We start from the raw sequence: 22980 nt of genomic DNA, 5'->3' as shown, positions 1-22980 counted from the left end.
CCGTCAGCGACGCAAGTGGCTACTCCTGTAAACCCATTTAAATTTACGGTGGGTGACAGCTCCTTTAAAAGCCGAATTAAGGATCCTCATTCGTAACATTCGTGACTGACATCGTGAAAATTGTGAAGACATTAAGTCCAGTGCGTTTTGATGGTTCTGTTTCCGTCATTTCAAACTTTCCGCGGGCAACGAAAATAACCCATTAAACCAATTCCTCGACCTTTCATATCGCAGAAGCCTGCGAAAGTAGGACAATCAAGAATTGATGACGGTATAAAGGGGAGGGATACGCTTTGAAAGGATTCGCTCCCTTCTCCCACTCCAGTGATCACCTCGTCCGCAAGGAGAGAAAAAGGCGGGGGTGGGCCCTATCGCAGTCTCTGCACACCCGCATTATACCGCTTCGGAATTGCAGCTTTCTCTCATTTTGCTCATTCCCGCATGAACGCTCCCGATTTTTATCCGCACAACCATAAACGTAAGGAATGGGAGGCCTTTTTGAAAAGTTTTTATAAACTCTCATTGTTGTTTGTCGTCTTTTCCGGGGCAAATCCTGCTTCTCAATTTTAACCCACTTTACGATTACCTATCAAGCTGATATCTTCAGGATAACTCGGAACTAGATTGCGATGTAATACTCAAACACTTTTATGGAGTTTAATTGTATATCGATTGTTATTCAGAGTTCAACATTAAATATGGAGATTAGTTCAAAAAATGGCCACCAAAAACCGATGGCGTAGCTGCTATCAATTGAGTGGGTTGGAAGTCAAGGGGTACAAGTGATTTATCTTTTTAGACAGAGTTAGGAACAGAAATTAGACATAGTAAACAAACGGGATCAATTAGTTACTTATTAGTGAATTTGATTTTCCACTCGATGTCAGCACAAAACAGAGACACTTGTTTACCTTGGTAACCAAGTTTTAGTGATATTTATTCTAACAATTAATTTTACCTAGCTCTGTCGAGAAAAAAATCACTTGTACCCCTTGGCTTCCAACCCACTCAATTAAGGAATGAAAATAATAGTCACAACAATAAATTTGTTAACACCAATGTTCATTTATGAGCAAAAATTGACTTAAATTTTTTTAGTTCGCGATAAAATAAAATTCATTTTAATTTTGCTTTACTCTCCCACCAATTACTACCGAAAACAGTGCCTCGAAAATGGAGGTCCTTTCACCTCCCTTCGTTCTCCAACGATAAAAAAACCAATGAGATTGCATAGATGAGGTCCAATTCCATCCCAGAGCAGGCTGATTTCCGTTGCCACTTCGGTCAAATTTAAATGGGCTTTCAAAAACGTCCACGGTGCGGTATGAGTGAAACATGATCCAATTTTCTAATATTTTGCACTACAATTTTTGCAATAGCGAGGAACTGTATTGAGCTTTTATGAATTTCATAGATCATCTTATCATATACATTAATTTCGGTAAAACCGCTGATGGTGCCTTATTTCCCCTTGAAACTTGGATCAATTTGTCCGTCAGTGACGCGAGTGGTGAGTTTTGTAAACCCATTAAAAGGGTCGGGGGTTGACAACACATTTAGAAGCCGACTTGAGGTTCCCCTTTTGAATTAGTCGTGGATACCATGTTCCGCCACAGCCACTTCTTTATCTTCTTCTCACTGCTGACTCCTGAAAAGTGCCTCGCAGATGGAGCTCCTTTCAACTCCCTCCACGTTCGTATCTTCCACGTTCCCATTTAAATATAAGTATGGTCCCGAATTCGGCGAAAACGTCACACACAAAACCTTCGAGTGATAAGAGGTTTTCGGAAGGAGGCCAATAAGGACTGTGTGAAAATGGTGAGTGCTCAAAATGGTAATCCTTTGCAGCCACGGGTTAGGGGGAGGAATTCGGAAGGGTAAAGTAGACAGCGAAGCTCGTTGTTCCCACCCGAGAGCTGATTATCGATTCGTACATACGTGTATTGGATCCATGCCATGTCCCCACAGACACATACACTCGCATACGAAAGCAGGAGGAGATATACGTCATGCAATTTTTTTCCCCAGCCAAGGTTGAGTAGCAAGGTCTGTACTTCCTCCCATGACCTTATTTTTTTTATCAAGATCCCTTTATCTACTTTCCGTGTCGATTGAACCGCTGCCGAGGCTGTGTGGATAAGCCAACATTCAGCATCCTTTCACCACGTTTTGTATAGTGATTTAATTATCCTCAGGGCTCGTAAGTGCATATTTTGCAGAACTAAAATACTTTATATTAAATACAATATTCAATGTTAAAGCTATCTAAGGCATTGAAATAAGTCAGTATTTAGCTTCCTCAGATGAGAATTGAGATTAATTTATGTATCGTCAGTGCTTATAAACGCATATTTTGACTAAAACAAACAGACAAAAATAAACTTATTAAATACATTATTCAATGATAATATTAGCATATCATGCCCCGAATACCATTGCCCCCACGTATTTTATGCTTTGCAGAAACTCAAAATATACATTCCTGACCCCTTCTGATTGTAGTCGCAGTCCAAAACAACGACAAAGAGCATTAAATGCTAATTTTCAGCCAGTGACGTTTAAAAAAATGCACTATACATCAACCAGTTACTTCATCCTACTATTAGTTACAGCTAGCTTAACGTAGGAGATGGAGCTTGAGCATTGTTTTACCAGGAAAAAGTACAACATTTTCAATTTCAATGAGTTAAATGATAAATTATGAAGACCAAATGAAAGGAGAGAACTAAATACAGGTAAGATAAATTAAATTTGACAGAACTACAGCACTGAAGACATTTATTTTCGAGTACTAGTTGAGACTTAAGCTTCTAGCAACATTCTGAGAGAGACACACAGGAAAAGTCCTAGTCGAAAAAATAGCTAGGTATATTAAAGGGTCATACACGGCTACAGGGAGCAGACTAATTGTATTTGCCAAATTCGATAATCTCAATCATAATTCGTTTACAAGACTGCGTTTGATAAAACTGGGAGTTAGGACCGTAACTTCAATCATTAGTGCTCCCATGTAGGTAATAATATTTTAAAATTTATATTCTTTAGTTTATAGGAGGCTGAACACCTTCATGCAAAGTTTAATATTCCTGAACAGTCTTTATTGAGCAATTTACTAATTAAGGATCAGTCAGCTTCATGATTTTGTACAGAACAACTAAAACACAGGAATAAAACCCAAAAACCTGAAAGCTATCGAAGCTATGCAATTATTGGGCCGTCTATTTTTTCAGGAATAAATAGCCATAACCTTCTGGTTAAACACTAAAAATTCACGTCTATATATCAAACCATTTTGCATTTAAAAATAAAAATATCATTAGCCATTCTATTTCATATTAAAAAAGCAATATATATTAATTCAAAAGTGCAAAATATTGACCTCCAAAATTGCAAAGTCACTTCTGGTGGGAACATGATATTAGACTACTCCAAAAGGAATGATATATATTTTTCACAGCCCTGTATGAATCTACTGCGCTACTTACTTTATAACAGGAATATAGTACCGCAGGACACTTTCATCTATAAAACGATCATCTCCAAATATCCACAAATATATTTTCCTCATTTGTTCATTCATTCTTCCAAATGATTTTCATCAAAGATTATAGGTCAGTTTATAGGATACATTTATTAATAGATGATGGTATTTTCAATATGCGAAAAATTGGAGTACAGAAAGAAAGTCCAAGAGCTATCCATATGAAACTTTAATTGGCCTGAGCGAAGCTTTTAGGCACCCAGCTAAATTTTACATGCAAAAAGGACTCCATTCAACTCCTTGGAAATTCTGCAAGGAAAACTTTAAGCCACCATAAGCGGGCGAATTATGAATTTTTAAACTTATTTTTCCACCAAAAGTCTCCCAAAGCAAAATTCTTCCATCTCGCATAAAACGAACGCTTTATCAGAGATCAGCCTCACCGCGAATCCCAGAGAAAATGGGAAGGGACGCCGAGTTTCATGAAGTTGCTCCGAGAACCGAAAAAAAGGACGCCATTCAGAACTTTTTCCATCTTAGATTACGCGAATCAAATGCATGACATTAGACTTAAGGAAGTAATTTCGAAAGATCATTTATTCAACCGTTATCCCTCAAAGAAATAGAGTGGGATCTTCGTACTTATGAACTGATTTCAAGTGAATATTGATATGCATTTGAAAAACCAATTTTTCACCCCAAGTTCGTCTATAAACTTTTATGAGATTGGCAGACGTACATAATTTCTTACCACATAATTGAAACTAGACTCCCCAACATACTAACCACATTAAACTGGAGATATATTTCCATACAAAACTCCGCACTTGTCTGCTAACGCCATTAAACGGTGTCATAGTGTAGCTGCACTAACCAGTGCTCCAGTTGCAAGAGTGGTATGGCTTGTAATTTTCACTTAACTTCGTAACTTCACAAATTTAGTTAATGCGAATTGAAAATACTTTTTATAAGTTAATCCCGGGAAAAAATTGGAAGCGAAGACGCGTACGCCAACACGCCACAATTTTCATAACAATACTCCCGTATTTTTTGTTCCGCGTCTTCAAAAATTATTATCACCATTATTTTGACTGAATTTTTTTACTCCCATTCTCACAGAGAGTTTTTTACAAGCTAAAATACCAATTTGACTACTATGCATAGCGAGCTACTATGCATACTGTAACAAAATGCAGTGACGTCATGATAAGAATTAATCCTACGCATGTACTTAGATATATTTTCCCTCCCATGATATTGATATATCTTGTTACTTTGTATCTCGCTATTAAAATTTTACTTGAGGTAGAATGCTACGTTTTGCATGGAATGTGACGCACATCACTGTGTTTTTTTTTTATGACTGCTTGTTGTGTCGTGCGCGGTTTCCTGCAGTTCCGAAGGTTCGAGGTCCTTGGTGTGCTTTATAAGACAGAAGACTGTAAAACCGACATTGAGAGAAGTACAAGAAAACAAAATTTTAATAGCGTAAATAATAATGTTGTCCTTGTTTAAAAATTTTAAACAAGGACAACATTATTCCTGACACGACCTCAACCTCTCCTCACTGCTATACATTTTGCTTTTCAAGTATTTCAATAATTCCATTGCCAGTTAATTATCTAGATGCAATTTATACCCATGAATCGATATTTGAATTTGTTACTGATTTACGGCTTTCACGTTGAAACGTGTTGATGAAACTCTTTAGGACTCCCTGCTGAGTTATAATTTTGAGAACCTAATGCACTTGATGTTTCAACAGTAGAGTTAAGCTGTTGTAAACTGCGTACAGAGAGCAGAGTACGCTGTCGAAATGTTAGCGTGATGTCAAGCCTAACACGGCTGGAAGCCCGAGAGAGTTTCATCGACATTTGTATTTGGTTTTCTCCGCAACACATTTTTTCCTGATATTTGTAAAAATATAAACATTTCAAAACATAAAATGAAAATTTAATCATTCATTAATGCCACGCAAATAACATGAGTACCGCAGAAAAACTCGTTCAAAAGATTTATAAATCCAGAAATACCCCCAAATCTGGACTAAGCGCTTGAAAAAGCAGCGCAATTGTACCGAAAATAATACGCACTACGCAAAAATCGTAAGCCTATTGAATTGAACCATGAAATACCTTTCCAATCAATCAGCTATTCTAGTCACTCATTCGATCGCTCTTCGAATTTCTTCTTTTGTTTCGCGATGGAAACAAATCATGCATATAGACGTTTTTATGCATCGTCGGGTCTGGCTCTGAAATAGTAGTTCACATTGAAAATCTGTCATGATTAAAATCTTACTCGAGTTAATGCAACAAAATATAGGTTGAGCTAAGCGGCCACCACCCATTTCTGGTAAAAATCGCAAAAAGTTAGAAACGAAATAATATATTTTACTTTCAATTATATCTATGGAATTGGCCACTAAAAAAATACTACGCAATAAAACAACTCTTGGTCACGTATCATACTTAATCTCCCCACTTGCACGTGTAAAGGAATGTTTAATTTTCAGCGGAATCAATGATATTTCCCTGCATGGATACACAAAAAACATTCTGGTAACACACAGCTAATCTCTAAAATGAATGAATCACTATTTTTTCATTTCAATAATATCTATGAAATTGGCCACTATAAAAAATACGATGCGATGAAACATATCCTGGTCACGTGTCATATTTAAACTCCTCACTTGCACATCTAAAGGGATATTAATTATTTAGCCGAACCAATGACATTTCTCTGAAAATATACAAACAAACCATACTGGCAATACACGGCTAATCTCCAAAATGAATGCATCAATATTTTTTCGTGGCAATGACTCTATAGAATTGGCCACTGAAAAAGAAGTACTACACAATAAAACAACTACTGGTCACGTATCATATTTAATCTTCTCACTTGCACGTGTAAAGGAATATTAATTCTTTAGCGGAATAAATGACACTTCTCTGCACAGATACAATAATACCAATATCATTCACTAATACTTAGCAAATGATGATTGAGGAAATGACATTTTTTACCCTAATACTGAAATGATATCGCTTTAAATCCTGAAATATTTTCAACGTACAGAGTGGAAGGCTTCTTTGCCAAATATAATTCGTATAAACGGCATTGAAAATAAAACGTGTCTTGAAAATAAAAATGCATAAAAGGGAAAAAAAACTAAATAGACTTTGGGTTATTTGATCTAATTCAGTGATTGCACATTGCTCCTAGGGACGTTTTAACGCATCTTTCCAATTCTATATCATCATTGATTATTAACACTGGGGTACATATTACACCCAAAATGTGAATTTCTCACAAAAACAACACCCGCTTGAAGTCTTTAGCTATTTAAACACAAGTAGTTTCCTGCAAAAAATGCTACCATGTCTAGGAATTTGCACTATACGGCGCAACCATCCCTTCCAAAGAACGCCTTGCATTTTCAAATTTACCTTTGTTTGTAAAGTTAAATCAATATGAATGCACATTCTTTACCTTTTATTATATTATGCATTTCTAAATATATTTCAGAGCATAAACATGGGTCACATTTTAATTAAAAAAAGAATCACAAAAACGTACATTTCAATCGGTATACTCCTGTCACACTGTTAGGAGTCCCGTGATATCAATATTGTATCACCTGGCGCAAGGCTCCGTTTCAGGTGAAATAATTTTCTATAGCTTAAAAAGTATTTATTTCCAACCCAAATCCTAACTATAAGACTTTAATTGAGGGTGTTATTATATATGCGAATCTTAAACTTTGGTTAAATTAATTTTGGAAGATAATTAAAGTAGTACTTAATCGTTACAATTACCAGAAAAAAACGCTTCATAGAACGATTTTAATAGATGAATAAGTGTATAGGTAGATAGGTAGTGTATACATTAGGAGTTACTCTAAGGCTAAGTCTTTCACCAAAATATTATCATAGATATAGAGAGAAAGTAGTTTAGAGGATTATCTCACTTTTTTGTCATTCCTTCTCCATAGAAGGAATCTTCTGTATGGTATTTGGAGGAGGGAGGCAGGCCAGGTACAGCTGAGGTCATTCGCACCAAGAGTGAATGATAGAGGGAAGGGCGGATAAAAGCCAGGCGACGGCATTAGCTTCCTCTTGACAATAGCTGCCAAGAGGACCAGGGCTTAACATCCCATCCGATAGACGAAGTGTTGCAATTGAAATGTCATCCACACAACACTGAAGCAGGAATCGGGCACTTTCTTTAAATCATCTGCTACCGCTGGAATTTGAACACGATCCCCAGGTATGCCAATCTCTAGCCACCTCACCAACCTGATCCCCAGAAGGTATCTTTTTAATGAAAATGACATACCACGAGCAAGAGGCTAGAGATACGAGTCATTATTGAAAAAAATATTACTACTTAGAAATTAGCATAAAATATTGGCACAATATTCATCTTTGCATACCATAATATTTTTTTGGATGATAGGATATAATTTGGGATTCATCAGATTCGATTTCATCCATTTATGTCTCTGAAGCATGGTAAGTTTCTAATGGAAAATTCGGCCACCAAAATTTAAAGTAAAATAATAACTTAAAACGGGGAATTTTACGCCGAACTACCTCTTCATGCGACAATTAGTGAAACATTTGAGGTCTACTAAATCCTGCAGCAAATGTAAAATCTCTGTGATGTCTCGGATGAAAGGAAACCACTCCCACTTGAGGGATGAAGCAACGGATGTGAATGGAAATGCCAGAATCTGAAGGAAGATGCCGCAGAGGCACCGGAGGAGAAAGGATTATAGGTGAGAAAGCCAAAAGAGAACGTTGGAATTTGGATCGGGAGAAGACAGGTGGCGCGTGAATGGCTGTCGAAATGCGTCAATAGCGACGGTGTAGCGTTTCTATAGGGATGAGTTTAAGAGTAAGGTTTCCGAATTCTCGACATTCTCGTAAGCATTGGAAAGCGATAAAGGGAGAGGGAATCGCGGCTGCGGAGTTAGAGACGGAAAAATGGCATATATATTCAGAAAGGCGGAAAAAAAATATTCGTAGGAAAGAAGAAACAAATATCCACTTAAACTTGTCATTGGTAACATAACAATATGATCTATTTTAAGTTAATTATAAATACCCATTAATAAGAAACTTTTTTGATTATGCAAAATAGAAAATTTCATATGTCCATCATATGTTTATCCCATAATATTTTATTGAATGAAAGGATATAATATGAGATTCATCAGCGTAAATTTCTGAAAATGAGGATTTTTGTACTTGAATTATGTTGAAAACAAAAAGTGCCACAGTTCCCTTAAAAGCCACGTATCAGTCTTGGAATGTAAATTCATTGTATGATACAATGGTTTTAAATGAAGATACTGTCACTTCACAGCCATATGATTCAAATTCATCAAATAGATTAAATTATTAAAATATTAACCTTTCGTCAGGCGCAGTATTGGAACCCAAATAGATTTTAAATTATAGAAATAAAAATGGGAAATTATTAGACTGGGAGCACTTATAAATGTATACTTGTTTAAATAAACTCTCATGTTTTTATGACATAACATTCTATCTTACTAAACCATTATTGCATGAGTAAACTTAAGTTAAACTAGCTGTTTGTCTAATCCAAGTCTTCAACACAGATCTCACATAAGGTTCGTCGAAACCATATTGCCAATAACATAAATTAAAAATATTGGCTGCGTTGATAGTTTATCATTAAAGTTACAGGTCAAATGGGATTGGATGGGAGATATGAATTAGAGACGCTATGTCGTCAAATACCTGTATTATAAACTTAAAGTATGAATTTATTATGGAGGAGTCGGAACGCCGCGCGAGACAAATGTAACTGTTTAAATAATTTTTGAAAAACTATTTTTAATGCAATAAAATTTCATTTCTGCTATATCAACAAAAATGCCTAAATTCTAAGAGAAAAGTTACGGCAAAATCGGATGCATTGTGTTTGAGGCAAGTAAAATAACAATTTTAAAATTAAATATAATGTATTAATAGGAAAGGTTATTTCATTAATTTTACACATGCGCAAAGATTTAACTTTAAAATAAGCCATAAATTCATGGCTAAACAGCAATTTTGTGAAAAAATAGGAGGAATAACATGATACAAGATGCAATTTTTTCCTCGTTTGTTTTGCGATTTAATTGGAAAATATTAAGTATGCATACAATACAACAACTACTCCGAATATCGGCCTCAAAGTGTTTAATTTAAGGAGAGTATGGGCCCAAACAGATAATTTCAGAAAAATATGAGACCCTTCGGGAGATACAGCTGTTGAATAGAGAAGCATTGACCAGTAAATTTGAAATATATTTATTGTTTATTTATTTATTCAACACCAAAAATATCTCTAAGGTTTTTGCCTTCAGTTATATAAAAAATTAGGTAAATATGATAAAAAACGAGTATAAAAATATCTCACAAATAACAAAGTTCGGGGGGTATTAGAATGAAAGATTTAGCAGTTGGCTGTTGAAAATTGAGAGCTAACCTGAAATTGACACTCATGGCTGTGTCATAGGTAAAATAAAAGTTTTAGTATTTGAAAACCTTGCAATTTTAAATAAAAGAGTCAAAATCTTCCCCCGAAGATCCTTGGTCGCAAGCTGTATTGCAAATTCTTCCAATGGAAAGACAGTTTTTATGTGGACAATATAACGACGGACGAGAAATTACATAATATTTTCCCCTCACTGTGAACACATCTGAGACAACCGCTACGGAACCCGTCATTCCTGCTGGCTACAAGAAGCGGAAACACTTCCACCGACTCACTCGGAAACACTTTGCCGGCTGCGACCAAGTGCTCTCCAAGACTGCAAACACGATGGCACTCGGGTTGCTGTACGTAGGCGCATTTCCTCGGGTGCTGTAGCTATTGATGGGATCCGAATGACAGAGGCAGGAATTGGGTCGAGGGAACGAAAACTGGGACGAGTTGGAAGAGGATTTGGTCAATAGGAACTGGAAATCATACCGACCGATTCTCTATGGTACGAGGGCCGTTTTTTAAACCTCCAATGTGTCATGAATAGAGGACGAAGTGGTTGATTATAACTTATTTTATGGTAAATGTTTTATGTTGTGTTTAAACACTTGTGGTATTCTTTCAACATGATTGCCTCGGCGATTGAGGAAATGGTCGTGCTTGTGGACAAACTTGAGTATACCTTATTCATAGGATGTTGCCACCAATGACTTTCTACGAATTTCGCGTTTCCCCTGAAGCTCATGACCGGTTTGAAAACACTTCCCTCCAAGCCACTTCTTCATTTCAGCGTAAAGATGGAAGTCACACGGCACTATGTCAACATTGCACGGCGGGTGATCGAAAATGTGCCACTGAAATTGCTCAAGGAGCAGTTGGGCTACATCAGCGCTGATATGACGGGTGTTGTCATGGATTAGAGCACTTCCAGAAGTCAGCATGTCTCTTCTTTTGTTTTGGATGGGAATGGTCGTAATGTTTCACACTATTTCACACTCTAGCCACAGTTAATTTTTTTTAATCTCTTTTATCGGCGTTAAGGTCAGCATCGGCATCAAAGACATGTCAATGCTGAAGCCACTCAGTGAGTTCTCTGGCTGTCTCTCAGCATTGTATACTTGGCGGGAGAATCATTTGAGGCATTGTAATTAAATAGATTGCTGCTAACCTTAAACTAACAAGCTACGGTCAGAAATGACTTTTAGGTCTAGTACGGAGGACATGCAATTGCCCTACATGCGCAGTACCCGCCTGTTGCTTGTATGGTGTTTTAGATGAGCGAAAGAAGCTAGAAATAAAAAAAAACCACTCTCGTATTTTAGCCAAAATATCCTTGAGGTATCAATGATAAAATATAAACCACAAATGGTAATTTCGTTTTCACCTAGTTGGAGCAGCTCTAGAGAGAAACGCCAAACGTATTAAAATAAACTGCAACATCTTCCAGAAAAATTGAGACATTTTTTGATACTTAACATGCTGTTTTTTTACTCTCAATATATAGAGCAATTTGTATAATGAAGCCTGATTTTTCATTCAACAGTTAAGTTTCTGCATAGTTATTAATAATTAATAAACAACTTCAAATTTTCTTTCATTGCATTCAATATAATTCTAAAATATATATTTGTACTGTTTTTTCTTTATTTTCATCATACAATATGAGTAGAAATAAGGCCTTTAACAGAATAATAACCTATTAAGGAAATGCTAGTAATTTAAACTGAATGGTAACTAAACTCATTATCATTATTTGGAGCATTTCCATAATTAGTAATAAAATGCATTGAAAATCGAGTTCATTTTTCCTTGTCAGATATAAATGAAATAACAATTTTCATTGAAGCCAAAGGACTGACTGGTAAATAACTCAATTAAATCAGAGTAAACACAAATTTTATCACAGGCCTTTAAAGTCCCTATAATAGTTCTATCAAGGCAAATGAAAACGGACGTTTAAGTGCACCTCTGTCGTTCAATCTGCTCTATCATTCAGGCATGATTCCCTCGCTGTCGCTCTTAACTCACCTAAGATCAAACAATCCGTCAGTAAGTCTGCCATTTCAAAATTCTATTTCTGCCTGCAAAAATCATGTCACGAAAGGGAAAAAAACAATGGCATGTTGCTATGACAATGCCAAATATTAACAAAAAGTTGGTTCAGTCATCTAGGGATCTGTCGGTACAAACTGTCATTCCGAAATTCTATTTCTGCCTGCAAAAATCATTTCACGAAAGGAATTACTGGAAAAAAACAATGGCGAGATGCTATTACTACGCCAAATATTAACAAACACTCGATTCAGTCATCTAGGGATGACTACCTAGCTGTCGTTGAAAACTCACCTATATTCAAGCGAGAGTAAGTATTAAGTAAGTCATTCTGTAATCCTTTTTCTTCCTGCAAAAATCATTTCACGAAAATAATTATGATAAAGCGCAAACAATGGCGTGATGATATAACTAAGGCAAATATAAACAACAAATCGGTTTATTTATATACTCAATACTGCCTAGCTGCCACTGCAAACTTACCTATGATCAAGCAACCCATAAGTAAGTCTGCCATTCTACAATTCTGCTTGTAAAAAATTCATTTAACGAAAAGAATTACGGTAAAAGCAAAACAATGACGTGGTAATATTAAAACACCAAATATTACTGCCTATGTGTCGCTAAAAACTGTCATTCCGAAATTCCATTTCCGCCTGAAACAATAATTTCAAGTAAAAAATTATGGGAAAACGAAAAAATTGCATGATGCTATTTCCACGCCAAGTATTAACCAGAAATCAGTTCAGTCATCTGGTGACAACTGTCTAGCTGTCGCTGTACACTCATCTATAATCAAGCGATCCATTAGTAAGTCTGTCATCCCGTAATCTTATTTCTGCATGCAAAAATTATTTCACGAAAAGACTTACGAGAAAGCAAAACAATGGTGTGATGCTATTACGACCCCCATCAATTTTGCACGAGCGCTTCAAGTTACCGCTGGCCTCTTAGCAGGCGGAAGTAGCGCGCGCTCACCCGTCGGAAGATACGAGAGCAAACCGCGGGCAACTGTCTTCGAATTATTCATCCTTCCCTCCTCCTCCACGCCTCTCCGCTAACGCCCTCCCACCTCAGAAACCCGAGAGAGAAGTTGGCTGACACAAGGGGACGGTCGGTAGCATCCGCCATTCACAGGACGACTACGACGCATGAAGGGGGCTCAAAAGGTCGCCGATGCGATGGTAAACAACAATGAGTATCTCCAAGCTAGCTCTACGGCGGAATCCACGATAATGTTGGCGTTTGGGAGTCTGCGCGAATTACGGAGGGGTATATTTTGATAATAGCAGGCTGCAACGTTTGATAATAGATCGTAAGCTTTCCCAGCAAATACTTTTGATGAAATCTTCTTGGGTTTGGCACCGGGTAAGGATGCATAAGGCCAACATTTTGATGAGAAACTACCTCATCACCCTTCCGATACTGTGCGGGGTAACTCAATATAGACAAAGTGGTTGAGCCCAAATACAAAAAATATTAAAGGAATAAAATAAAAAATAAAATAAAATTATACAACATTAACATAATTGGGGTAATTTAGTTACCCCGCACGGTATCGGAAGGGCTAAATAGCAGTACTTAAATATCAAACGTTACATTGATGAAATCCTCAAAGGTTTGGCGCTGGGTAAGGCTGTTTCAGGCCAACGCTTCGATGAGAAACTCCATCATCTACGTCAGAGCTATGACTGACCGTCGAGTTTGTTCCACGCCGGGTTTTCATACAAAGATAGCCAAAGGACGATTGGTAAAGCGGCTAGCCAAGAATGAGTCTCAACCGTCTTTTGGCTGTCTCAACATAAAAACCCGGTGTGGACAAAAGTCGGCAGTCAGTAATGACCCTGATAGAGGAGCGGTAGTTTCTCATTGAAAAGTTGGCCTTAAACAGCCATACCCGGTGCCAAATCCGAGAAGATTTTATCATTGCAACGTTTGATATTGAAATACTGATATTTAACTCTTTCGTGACTGTGCGAGGTAACTCAGTTACCAGAAATTATGTTAATGTAGCATATTTTTTAAAATTTGTTATTTTATCCCTTTGAAATATTTTTGTATTTATGCTCAACCACTTTGTCTATATTAAGGCGACGAAATATTTTTTTACATTTAAATTGCTTTTGAAAAATTCAATTTTTATTGGTGGGGTAGCTGAGTGGAGTAGCCGCACAGTTGTCGGGGGAAGAGAGAAAAAAAAACTCGCTTGTTGTTTAAGTGCAGGGATAAAAGTTGAATGCAATAAATTTTATTATATTATAACTTCAATAACGCCAATATTCTTCATGATGGCACTTTAGGCGGTCAAAAAATCAAAAATACGGATCCATGAACTACAAAACTGACTTGGGCAGCCTTTGAAACCTATGGTTCCACACGTTGGTTGTCATGATGGCCCGACATTTAACTCTATGCCGTTTGACCTCCGTATTAACCTTGGAGGTCTATTAGTGGATAAGACGGATATTTGGACATTACCGATGACTTGGGAATCCTTTAAAACCTATGTATGGACACCTTTGTTGGCATGCCATTCTTTTTACCACCCCTATTACCTTTGTTGTGACCTTGCTGGGTCAACGGTTGAATTTTCGTAAATAAAAGTGTTGTTTTCGGTTTTATTGTGTCCGAAAGCCTAAGTTATGACATCTTGTCATATTTTTACTGGCCAATGAAATTCATAATTTTTCTATCTCTATTTTTTTAACATTGAAACCCCAGAAGGTAAATTCAAAATTTTGGGTTGGGCCCACATTGTGAGGCCAAAAGGTCGAAATTGTAGACTTTTGCTTACACTCAGCAAAACTTAGGACTTTTCCCCATATGTATGCCAATTTCTATGAATATTGCTTGACGAAAAGTTACCAAAATAAGAGGTCAAAAATTACACACGACCTGTGGGACAGGCTGTGCAGCTACAATAGCAAAATATGAAATATTCCTGCCATTTCTCACAAAAACAATGTTAAAACCTAAATTGAGCCCACAATGTACTTATAAATTATACAAAACAAGATATTATATTATTAAAAAATAGCCTTGGTATTGATTCAGAGGAAAGATAAGATACAAATAGGATACCTGAGATACCACACACAGTCGTTCGCGTAAGTTTTCTAGACATAGTCACGGAAGGGTTAATGTTGTCAGGGAGTTGTTGATCGGAGGAGAGGGGAATTGTTGAGAAGAAAAAGGAATATGGAAAGTTGCTTGAAAGAGTGAGGCAAAAAAACTGTAATTTGAAGAAAAAGGAGGTTTTTGGAAGAAAACAATCGTTTAACGTAATAATAAATTTGCTTGTGGTTATCATTTTTCCCACGCTGAAATTTATTTCCATAGTTCGCAACGCGATACTTGATTGTTTATTAATAACATTCCCTCTGATAAGCATGCTCCTTTATTTCCTTGGATAAATTGTAGAATTTCGTTACTATCCTAATGTTGAGCGATAAACACACTATCAGGAGTGATTTGAGATTCAGGTATGATAATATAATCTACATCGGCGCAAATCGGAAAAAAAGTTAAATAAACAGTTTCAAGTCAAATTTGTAGGGAACCGGGTATATTCAATTATTCACCGGGTCAATTACTAACATAGCATACACAAGTATTTCAAAATTTTAAGAAAAAAAATAGATTGGGAAAGAAGATACAAGTTTGAATGAATTAGATATTAAACACTATTACCACTAAAAAAATTTTTCGCATGACGCGTCTCAATATAAATTACTTCACGTTTAAATTTCAAACACGAAAAATTATTTGGAATTGAATTCTTATGAACGACAATGTTAATGATCAGCATTATTTAAGCAAAGTTAATTATACGTGGTACAATCTTGAAAATTATTATTTGAAACAACTTATCTTATTAAATGAATCTAATTTCTTAACCTCAGTGAGAATTTTACTTTCCTGTATAACTTGCGGGATGTTATAATATATTTTTTAGTAAAAATGCAGGAGGTTTTATTCATATCTGGCAACGACAGGTTTAGGAAATCCAAAGATTGGCTCATAATTATTCTTGCACTCCAATCAACTGTCAACCAGGCAATTGATTCCAAAACATGTCATATATACCATGAAATCAATGGTTGATTGTGGTGGCAACAGAGGAGTCACCCTAATTAATTAAGTTTTGCATTACTGGGCTCAATGAGAATTCTGGTAAAACGGCCCTGATATTTGCAACACGACCGAAACTCTACTCCGAAAATACATGATTTTTATGTAGTGGAGATTATATAGGAGCATTAAAAATGTACGCTGGAGCGAACGAATGCTGCCTTGCCACGTCTTGCGCGCCAAACTTTGCTTCCTGGTAACCATCTCCATTTGGCAATACGACATTAATAGAAGTTATTAACATTCACAAATATAAAATTTTTATTGATTATGGATCATAGATAAATCCAAATAAATTAGGAATTGTTTCTATCAATTTTATTATTTCTTTTGGGGTAAACTGTAGGACTAGATAGTGTTTAAACAAATGTTTTTCAAACAAAACAAAACAAAATTTTCGTTATTTTGCAACAAAATATACGTTCTAAAAATACGTAAAAGCCATATTATTAACCTACATTAATGTTTGCAACTTATTGAGGAATATGAATGTTGTAGACCAAGTAGTTTTCCCTGGGTTGAGTTGAAAAGTTCATAAAAGTGAGAAAACGGCTAATTTTATGGTGCGCGGAGTCATTTATTGGACTCGCGTGTCTTTATTTTTTAATTTTTCACTAAACAAAAAATAAAATAGAATTGAGAATAAAATTTCCTTTAACATGACGTAGTATTTATTATTATGACAAACAATGAAGTTTAGTTATAAATTTGCAAAGTTCAGCGGCATATCATTTTGACGCCGACAGTAGTCCGCAACCAATTCGTAGTAATTGTTACGTGACCTTAATCGTAAAATCAAGTCACGCCAATGCAAAGCTGATTTCATTTCCGTCCTAATTTTGAGCTGTAGCCACACAATCAGGAGTTATTTGTAGATTCGTGAGCGATACAATGATCTAAATCAACGTATTTCGGAAAAAAAACTCAATACACAGGATTTCAGACATAACTATTGGAAGCCCAGTTAATTTTGATCCTTCAGACAAGGTATATAAACACTAAAAACGAGAATGAATCGCAAAAATTCTTAAACGCGAAAATCAAACGCCTCTATTTTAGGCTTATTGCTGCATTGCCTGAGCTATTGAGAATTCTTTAAGAGCGACACGGAGAAGATCATATTAGAACCCCTCCACATATTTACGTCCGATAGAAACGATAAATTAATAGAGATATTTTGCCGAACGGATAGGTATGGGAATTTATTTTTCCCCGAACAATAAAGGAATTATATAAATACTTAAATAATAAATAATAATATTATTATTTGAACTTATTAGGTACTTGTCTTGATTTAGCTATAGCATATCCATTTTATTAAATAACGGATGGCATCCTAACATCCCCCGCCACACGCCTATTGAGGCGGCTTACGGGGTAATATGTAGAGGTAGATTGGTAATGGAGTTGATTCAGTGAGTTGTAGTTTTAATTAAATTAAAAACTCAATGTATTGGTAACAGTGGCGAGGTGGCTGATTTTTTCACCAACTACCAGCGGAGTCAACTTTGAAATGTAAACAACGCTTCGCGACAAAAGAAAACATATTTCTCTCTCCTATCTTACCTCACGACTGCCCCCTCCACCAAACTCGACCTCCCCTTCTTTCCCTTATCTCAGCTCGGCCCACTCAGTCAAACACACGTCATACCTCACACTGCCCGACCTATTGGCCCATTTCGCACTGACATTTGGCCGAGGAACACGTGTTTCTAACCCAATCCGACCACAAAAACTCACGCACTCAAAACGCCGGAGCTCAAGCGTATTTTCACGTGTACACGAAATAAGAGACGAATAGAACACCATACTGTAGAGATTCATATGAGCCTTAGAGCGCTGTTATTCAGAACGAAGGGTCTTATACTCAATTCTGGTCGAACCTTTTAATAACCGCACTCTCCGATCCAATCATTGATCCTTGTAATTGATTTCAAAAGTTAATATGCGTATACAACACCAACTGTACTAAATAAATTCACCTGTAAATAAAATTCAATGTTTCGTAATGGGAATGCTAAAAAAATGTTCCCGTTAGTAAGCAACGATCAGTTTAGCAAAAAGTAATGAACGAGTATTCATATCTGAAGCCAGCTACGTAAGTGGATCATATGTACAATGAACGTATTTGTTGCCTGATTCCATTAAAATTTCCAACAAGTGTTGCCTTGGCATTGTCATTTACTGCTCCCTGATGTTATCTCCGAAGCAAAAATATGGAAAATAATAATATCAACACATCAAATCAAGACGAGTAAAACAAACGATATAAAAGTTTTCGGAAGATCCAAGTTAGGTTCTCCTTGCTTTCGTGGAAAACTCGAGGAAAACCCTCAGGCGTACAGTAATATATTGCAAATTAAACTATGGCAGCATCAGCATTTTAACAAGAAAGTATACGAACAAGTTAAAATTTATATACGATGCATTTATTGTAGGACAATGACCGGATTTTCTTCTAGCTTCAACATTATTGAAAAATCGGCAGAGTTTAATGAAATTCGAATTAAATTAGATAAGCATGAAACATGTGTAACTGTGAAAAATTACTGAAAATAAGATGCAAGATACATCGATGAAGAATGTGAGACAAATTTTATTGAAAAAGTAAATAAATACGCAGGATAAGTGGCAATTATAAGAAAAAATTCACCTTGCGTAACATTTATATATATTTGATTACAGTTGTTTTAATTAGTAATTTTATATTTTAATGGTAATTTTGAAAAATAGGCCATTAAGTATAACAATTTACCAGTATCTCCTGATAGAGTGAATGTAAGTCCTCAAAAAATAATGAATTAACGTTGATATCCGACGCGACATAATCGTATATTATTCAATATTGTACCTCAGAAATTATTCAACAAATTATTACTGAATTCATATCTTATCGTCGTATTCTTTACTTCTTTAGGTACTACCTTAGTGGCATGAACACCCGCAGATACAGTGCTGAGCACTCTCTATTATGAGAATCTCTCTGCCCTGAATCCAAATACAGCGAAACCCATTTCCGACCACTGACTGACTACCTGATCCATACAAATGTTTGAGGTGAACGAGACAAGATACGACAAAAAGTCATAGAGTCGACCTCCTTTAACACTTTGAGTGCCGTCTGCTAATTTGGAACCCCTACTGAAAAACCAGCCTTTTTTACTAAATTCGTACATTTTTTAAAACATTAGCATCAAAAATATATTTATATCGATGTGTATTTCAATAAAAAATGGACTTTGCACTTCTTTATGAATGAGTTGAATAATATTTATTGCTGATTTTTTTATGTATGATTTAACTATGAAAACCTACTGTTTTTGAAAAATAAAAAAAGTTGCAACATATGATGTACCGCCGTAACATGGAATATCATTTTTTGTACCAAGCAATACATTATAAATCCAGGATGACAAAAAGGGTCACTGCACCCTCAACGAACGGTTCATTGGCCCAAAGAATTTCCACACAAAGTGGCCTAAGACAAGGATGCCGGCAGCTACAGAGGACTTTCCGTCCTCAAGACAAAAAGTGAACTCTTTACTTTTTCCATTGAGCAGTGATTTTTGAAATAACAGAACCACTAAGCAGTAAACTGGAAAAGTACCACGGGCGAAATATTACGGCTTCACGTATACAAAGCCGATTAAATAGAAAGACGTAATATTACGTCCATGGCAATCTTCAGAGAGATTAACAGGACGTAATATTACGTCCATGGCACGCAAAGTGTTAAAATCATCTGAAACCCTACGAAAAATAATCGAAACACTAAATTTTTGCCAACTTGAAAACTGCCTCCATTACTCTAGTTTTTGCGGTCATTTGGGGTCTGACAATCAATGGCAATGAGGAATTAGATAATCAAGAAGAATGTTGCCACCAAAGTCACTGCGACGTTCCATAGACCATGCATTGTAAGAGTGAGAATAAAAGACTGGAATTCGAGAACTCTTTGGCATTTCTAGAGTTCATTTACGTAGGTTAGTTATTATCGAAAGAAACGATCCTTGACCCCTGCCACTTCAATGTACTTCCTGAATATCGAGCTCCTATCCTCCATTTATTTTTTCTGTGGTTCTTTTTAAATGGAATGGTAGGTAATGACATGTGGCTTTTGGCATGTTGTCAGTAACCTTAGTAGAACAGTAAGATAAAAAGCGATTTTTTATTTAATATTGTAAGGTATCTAGTTAGTTACACAGAGAACACATCTATCGCTACTCGTATAAAATCATTAAACTAATTCCAAAGAATCATAATTCATTTTGTAAAACCGACCACTGACTGACTGACTTGATTCAAAGAAATGTTTGGATTGAACGAGACCGGATACGATAAAAACCCCTATAATAACATCAGAAACTAAAGTAAAAATTGGGAAAACGTTTAACTGTGTGACTATTACAGTATACCTCAACTTTTTGGAGGCAAATGCGGGCAGATATGTCCATTTCATAATTACGATTATTATTATAATGCACATTGCGGATATTTTAGCATTGATAAACTTTCAAAATATTTATTTTGTTCCCATAAACAGTGCTTAAGTTATGAAAATCTGATGACGAGCTACAATCGTGACTGGTATCGGAAGCTAGACTGGTCATTTCAGCGTAAAGACTAAGGAACAAACGTCAGACCAAAATTGTAAGAATTGGCAGAGCGACAAGCGATGGGGGAGCGAGTTCCTTTTAGACTCACGCGGAAATAACGGCGTGCTTGAAGCGTGGCTTCTCCCACATTCCTCTCCCCCCAAAAGCATGCCTCGGGCGAAAACAAATGCGTAGGGTTAGGCGTACGCGTGGAAGGAGGAAGCAATCGCATTAGAAAATTAAGAAGATTTCGACACCGGAAGGGGAAGTGGCTCTTCTCACACCGGCACCGCCTGTCGCTCGATTTCCTAACGAAAATAACGCTTCCGTAGGAATTCCTTGCCTAAAATTAAACTAAGTTAAGCGGACGTCGAAAGAGGAGACCGGAAGCATAGGTACGGAAAGGATGAAACCAAAATTTGGTCTTGTCGAATGTAATAAAGAGTATACCAAAATTATAAGAAAATCCAAGATACAATAAAGCGAAGCGTGCTTTTGACCAGGTGATGACTTTGATGAACGTCGTTGGTGCTACTCTTTACATAATTGCAATAACATTTGCGCCACGGGATAAAATCAAAAACCCTCGGTAATTCCCGCAAGAGTTTGAAAAGATTGTATGATCACTTATGAGTATGCGAAAAATAAAACATAGACATAACCTAATAGGATATTCGTATCAGAATTGTCCTCATTTTTAATCATGTGGCGTTGAAAACTTCAAATAAATCTTTCTATGCCTTGTGACAGCTGTGAGTCCACACTTTGCAACTGTTAGGAAGCCTGAAAGCCAAAAATTCTTTGGCATTTCTATATTTCAACTTAAGTACGTTAGACATCACAAAAATGGTGGTTTATACTATTATGAGATATCGTCATGTGCAGGACAAAGTATATTTACAAAAACCATAGCTGTCATTGTCCAAACTAATCAATCCAATGTGCGAAACGCGAATTCGAAAATTTCAAGTTAAAACTTACGCTCATAATAGTTTCACTCACGTAATACTATACATCGTTTACTTTCTCTCCTTTGGACTCACCGTGGGCGCTTTGAATGTGGCTATCGCATCGCTGAGGTGCCGCAAACTAAGGGCATCGTCGGCACGGCATCCGGCGCCGGACGCGGCCGAGGGAGTGCTGGCGGTCGGTGCCGCGTGAGTCCCGGCCGACGCAGGCGAGAAGCCACCGCTGAACGGACAAGCCATCGCCCGCAGAATCAACTTCTCCGGTGAAGAGATATCAGAAAGGCTTCCCCGAGTCACGGCGTGTCACGTGGACAGGCCACCCGGAGCACACACAAAACTTCACGAGGAAGAGTCACGGGTAAAGATATCGAGCGTTGTCAAATGTCCACGCCTCGAAGAGAGAGGTAAAATTTTCCACGGCAAATTTTGCCACGCCGTCTTCGTGGTCTATCTATCGCCTCTCTTTTTAACTTCTCAAAAATAGGTCGCACACAAAACTTCAACAAGGAAGAGTACAACGTGCAGAGGTATCGAGCGATGTCAAATGTCCACGCTAAGAGCAGAAACTAAAAGGTTTCCCACGCCGTCTTCGGAGATGTGATCAATGTCACGCGTCTCTCTTTACAACCCGAACAACGGGCACAGGTATCGAGCGATGTCAAATGTCCACGCCTCGAAGAGAAACGTGAAGACGTCCACGGCAAAATTTGCCACGCCGTCTACGGAGACGTGGTCGATCTCTCACGTCTCTCCTTACAACTCGATAATAAAAAAAACACGCGAAATACGCTTGGCGAAAGAGCGCAGCAAAGTCTCTGGGACGAATGAGGGGCCTGTAGGAAGGTTACGCAGGTATCGGGGAAAACACCAACTGCGCTCCTCCTCCTAGCTCACACTCGCCCACCAACACAGAGAAATTAGACCACACGCAGAGGGAGATAGTCGTTCACGAGGCTGCCTCAACTCTCCCCGCCGCCGAGAGAACACCACGACGTCGGTCCTCTGTTGAGAGCGAGAGAGAGAGGCAGTGTGATGGGAGAATGAGGGGAAGGGAGGTGAGAGAATTGGCGGAAGGGGAGGCAGGGGTCTCCGAGTGGGACCAAGTGCGCTGGCGCTGTGGGGAGTGGGGGGAGGACACTTCAAGGGTATAGGGGAAGGGGTACGGGGAGGCATTCCTCTCTTCAAGGGCGGGTAAAGAGAAACTAGTGTAGCTTCCTTCTTCGCACGACGTTGTGGTATAACCGGG

General features: G+C 37.3%; 1 protein-coding gene across 1 annotated transcript in view; it reads right to left on the bottom strand.

Annotated features, from left to right (window-relative positions):
* LOC124162234 (head-specific guanylate cyclase) overlaps positions 1 to 22687 on the bottom strand; it is a 342294-nt gene extending 319607 nt beyond the window's left edge. Inside the window, exon 1 of the mRNA XM_046538695.1 lies at positions 21810 to 22687. Coding sequence (XP_046394651.1) covers positions 21810 to 21974 — 165 coding nt within the window. The 5' untranslated portion in view covers positions 21975 to 22687. The remainder of the gene's footprint in view (positions 1 to 21809) is intronic.
* Between the last annotated feature and the right edge of the window lie 293 nt (positions 22688 to 22980).

Source organism: Ischnura elegans, chromosome 7 (genome assembly GCF_921293095.1).
Source record: "Ischnura elegans chromosome 7, ioIscEleg1.1, whole genome shotgun sequence".
In the NCBI taxonomy this organism is placed as follows: Eukaryota; Metazoa; Arthropoda; class Insecta; order Odonata; family Coenagrionidae; genus Ischnura; species Ischnura elegans.
The sequence above is the reverse complement of the archived record's forward strand: the minus strand, read 5'-3'. Positions and strand labels throughout refer to the sequence as shown.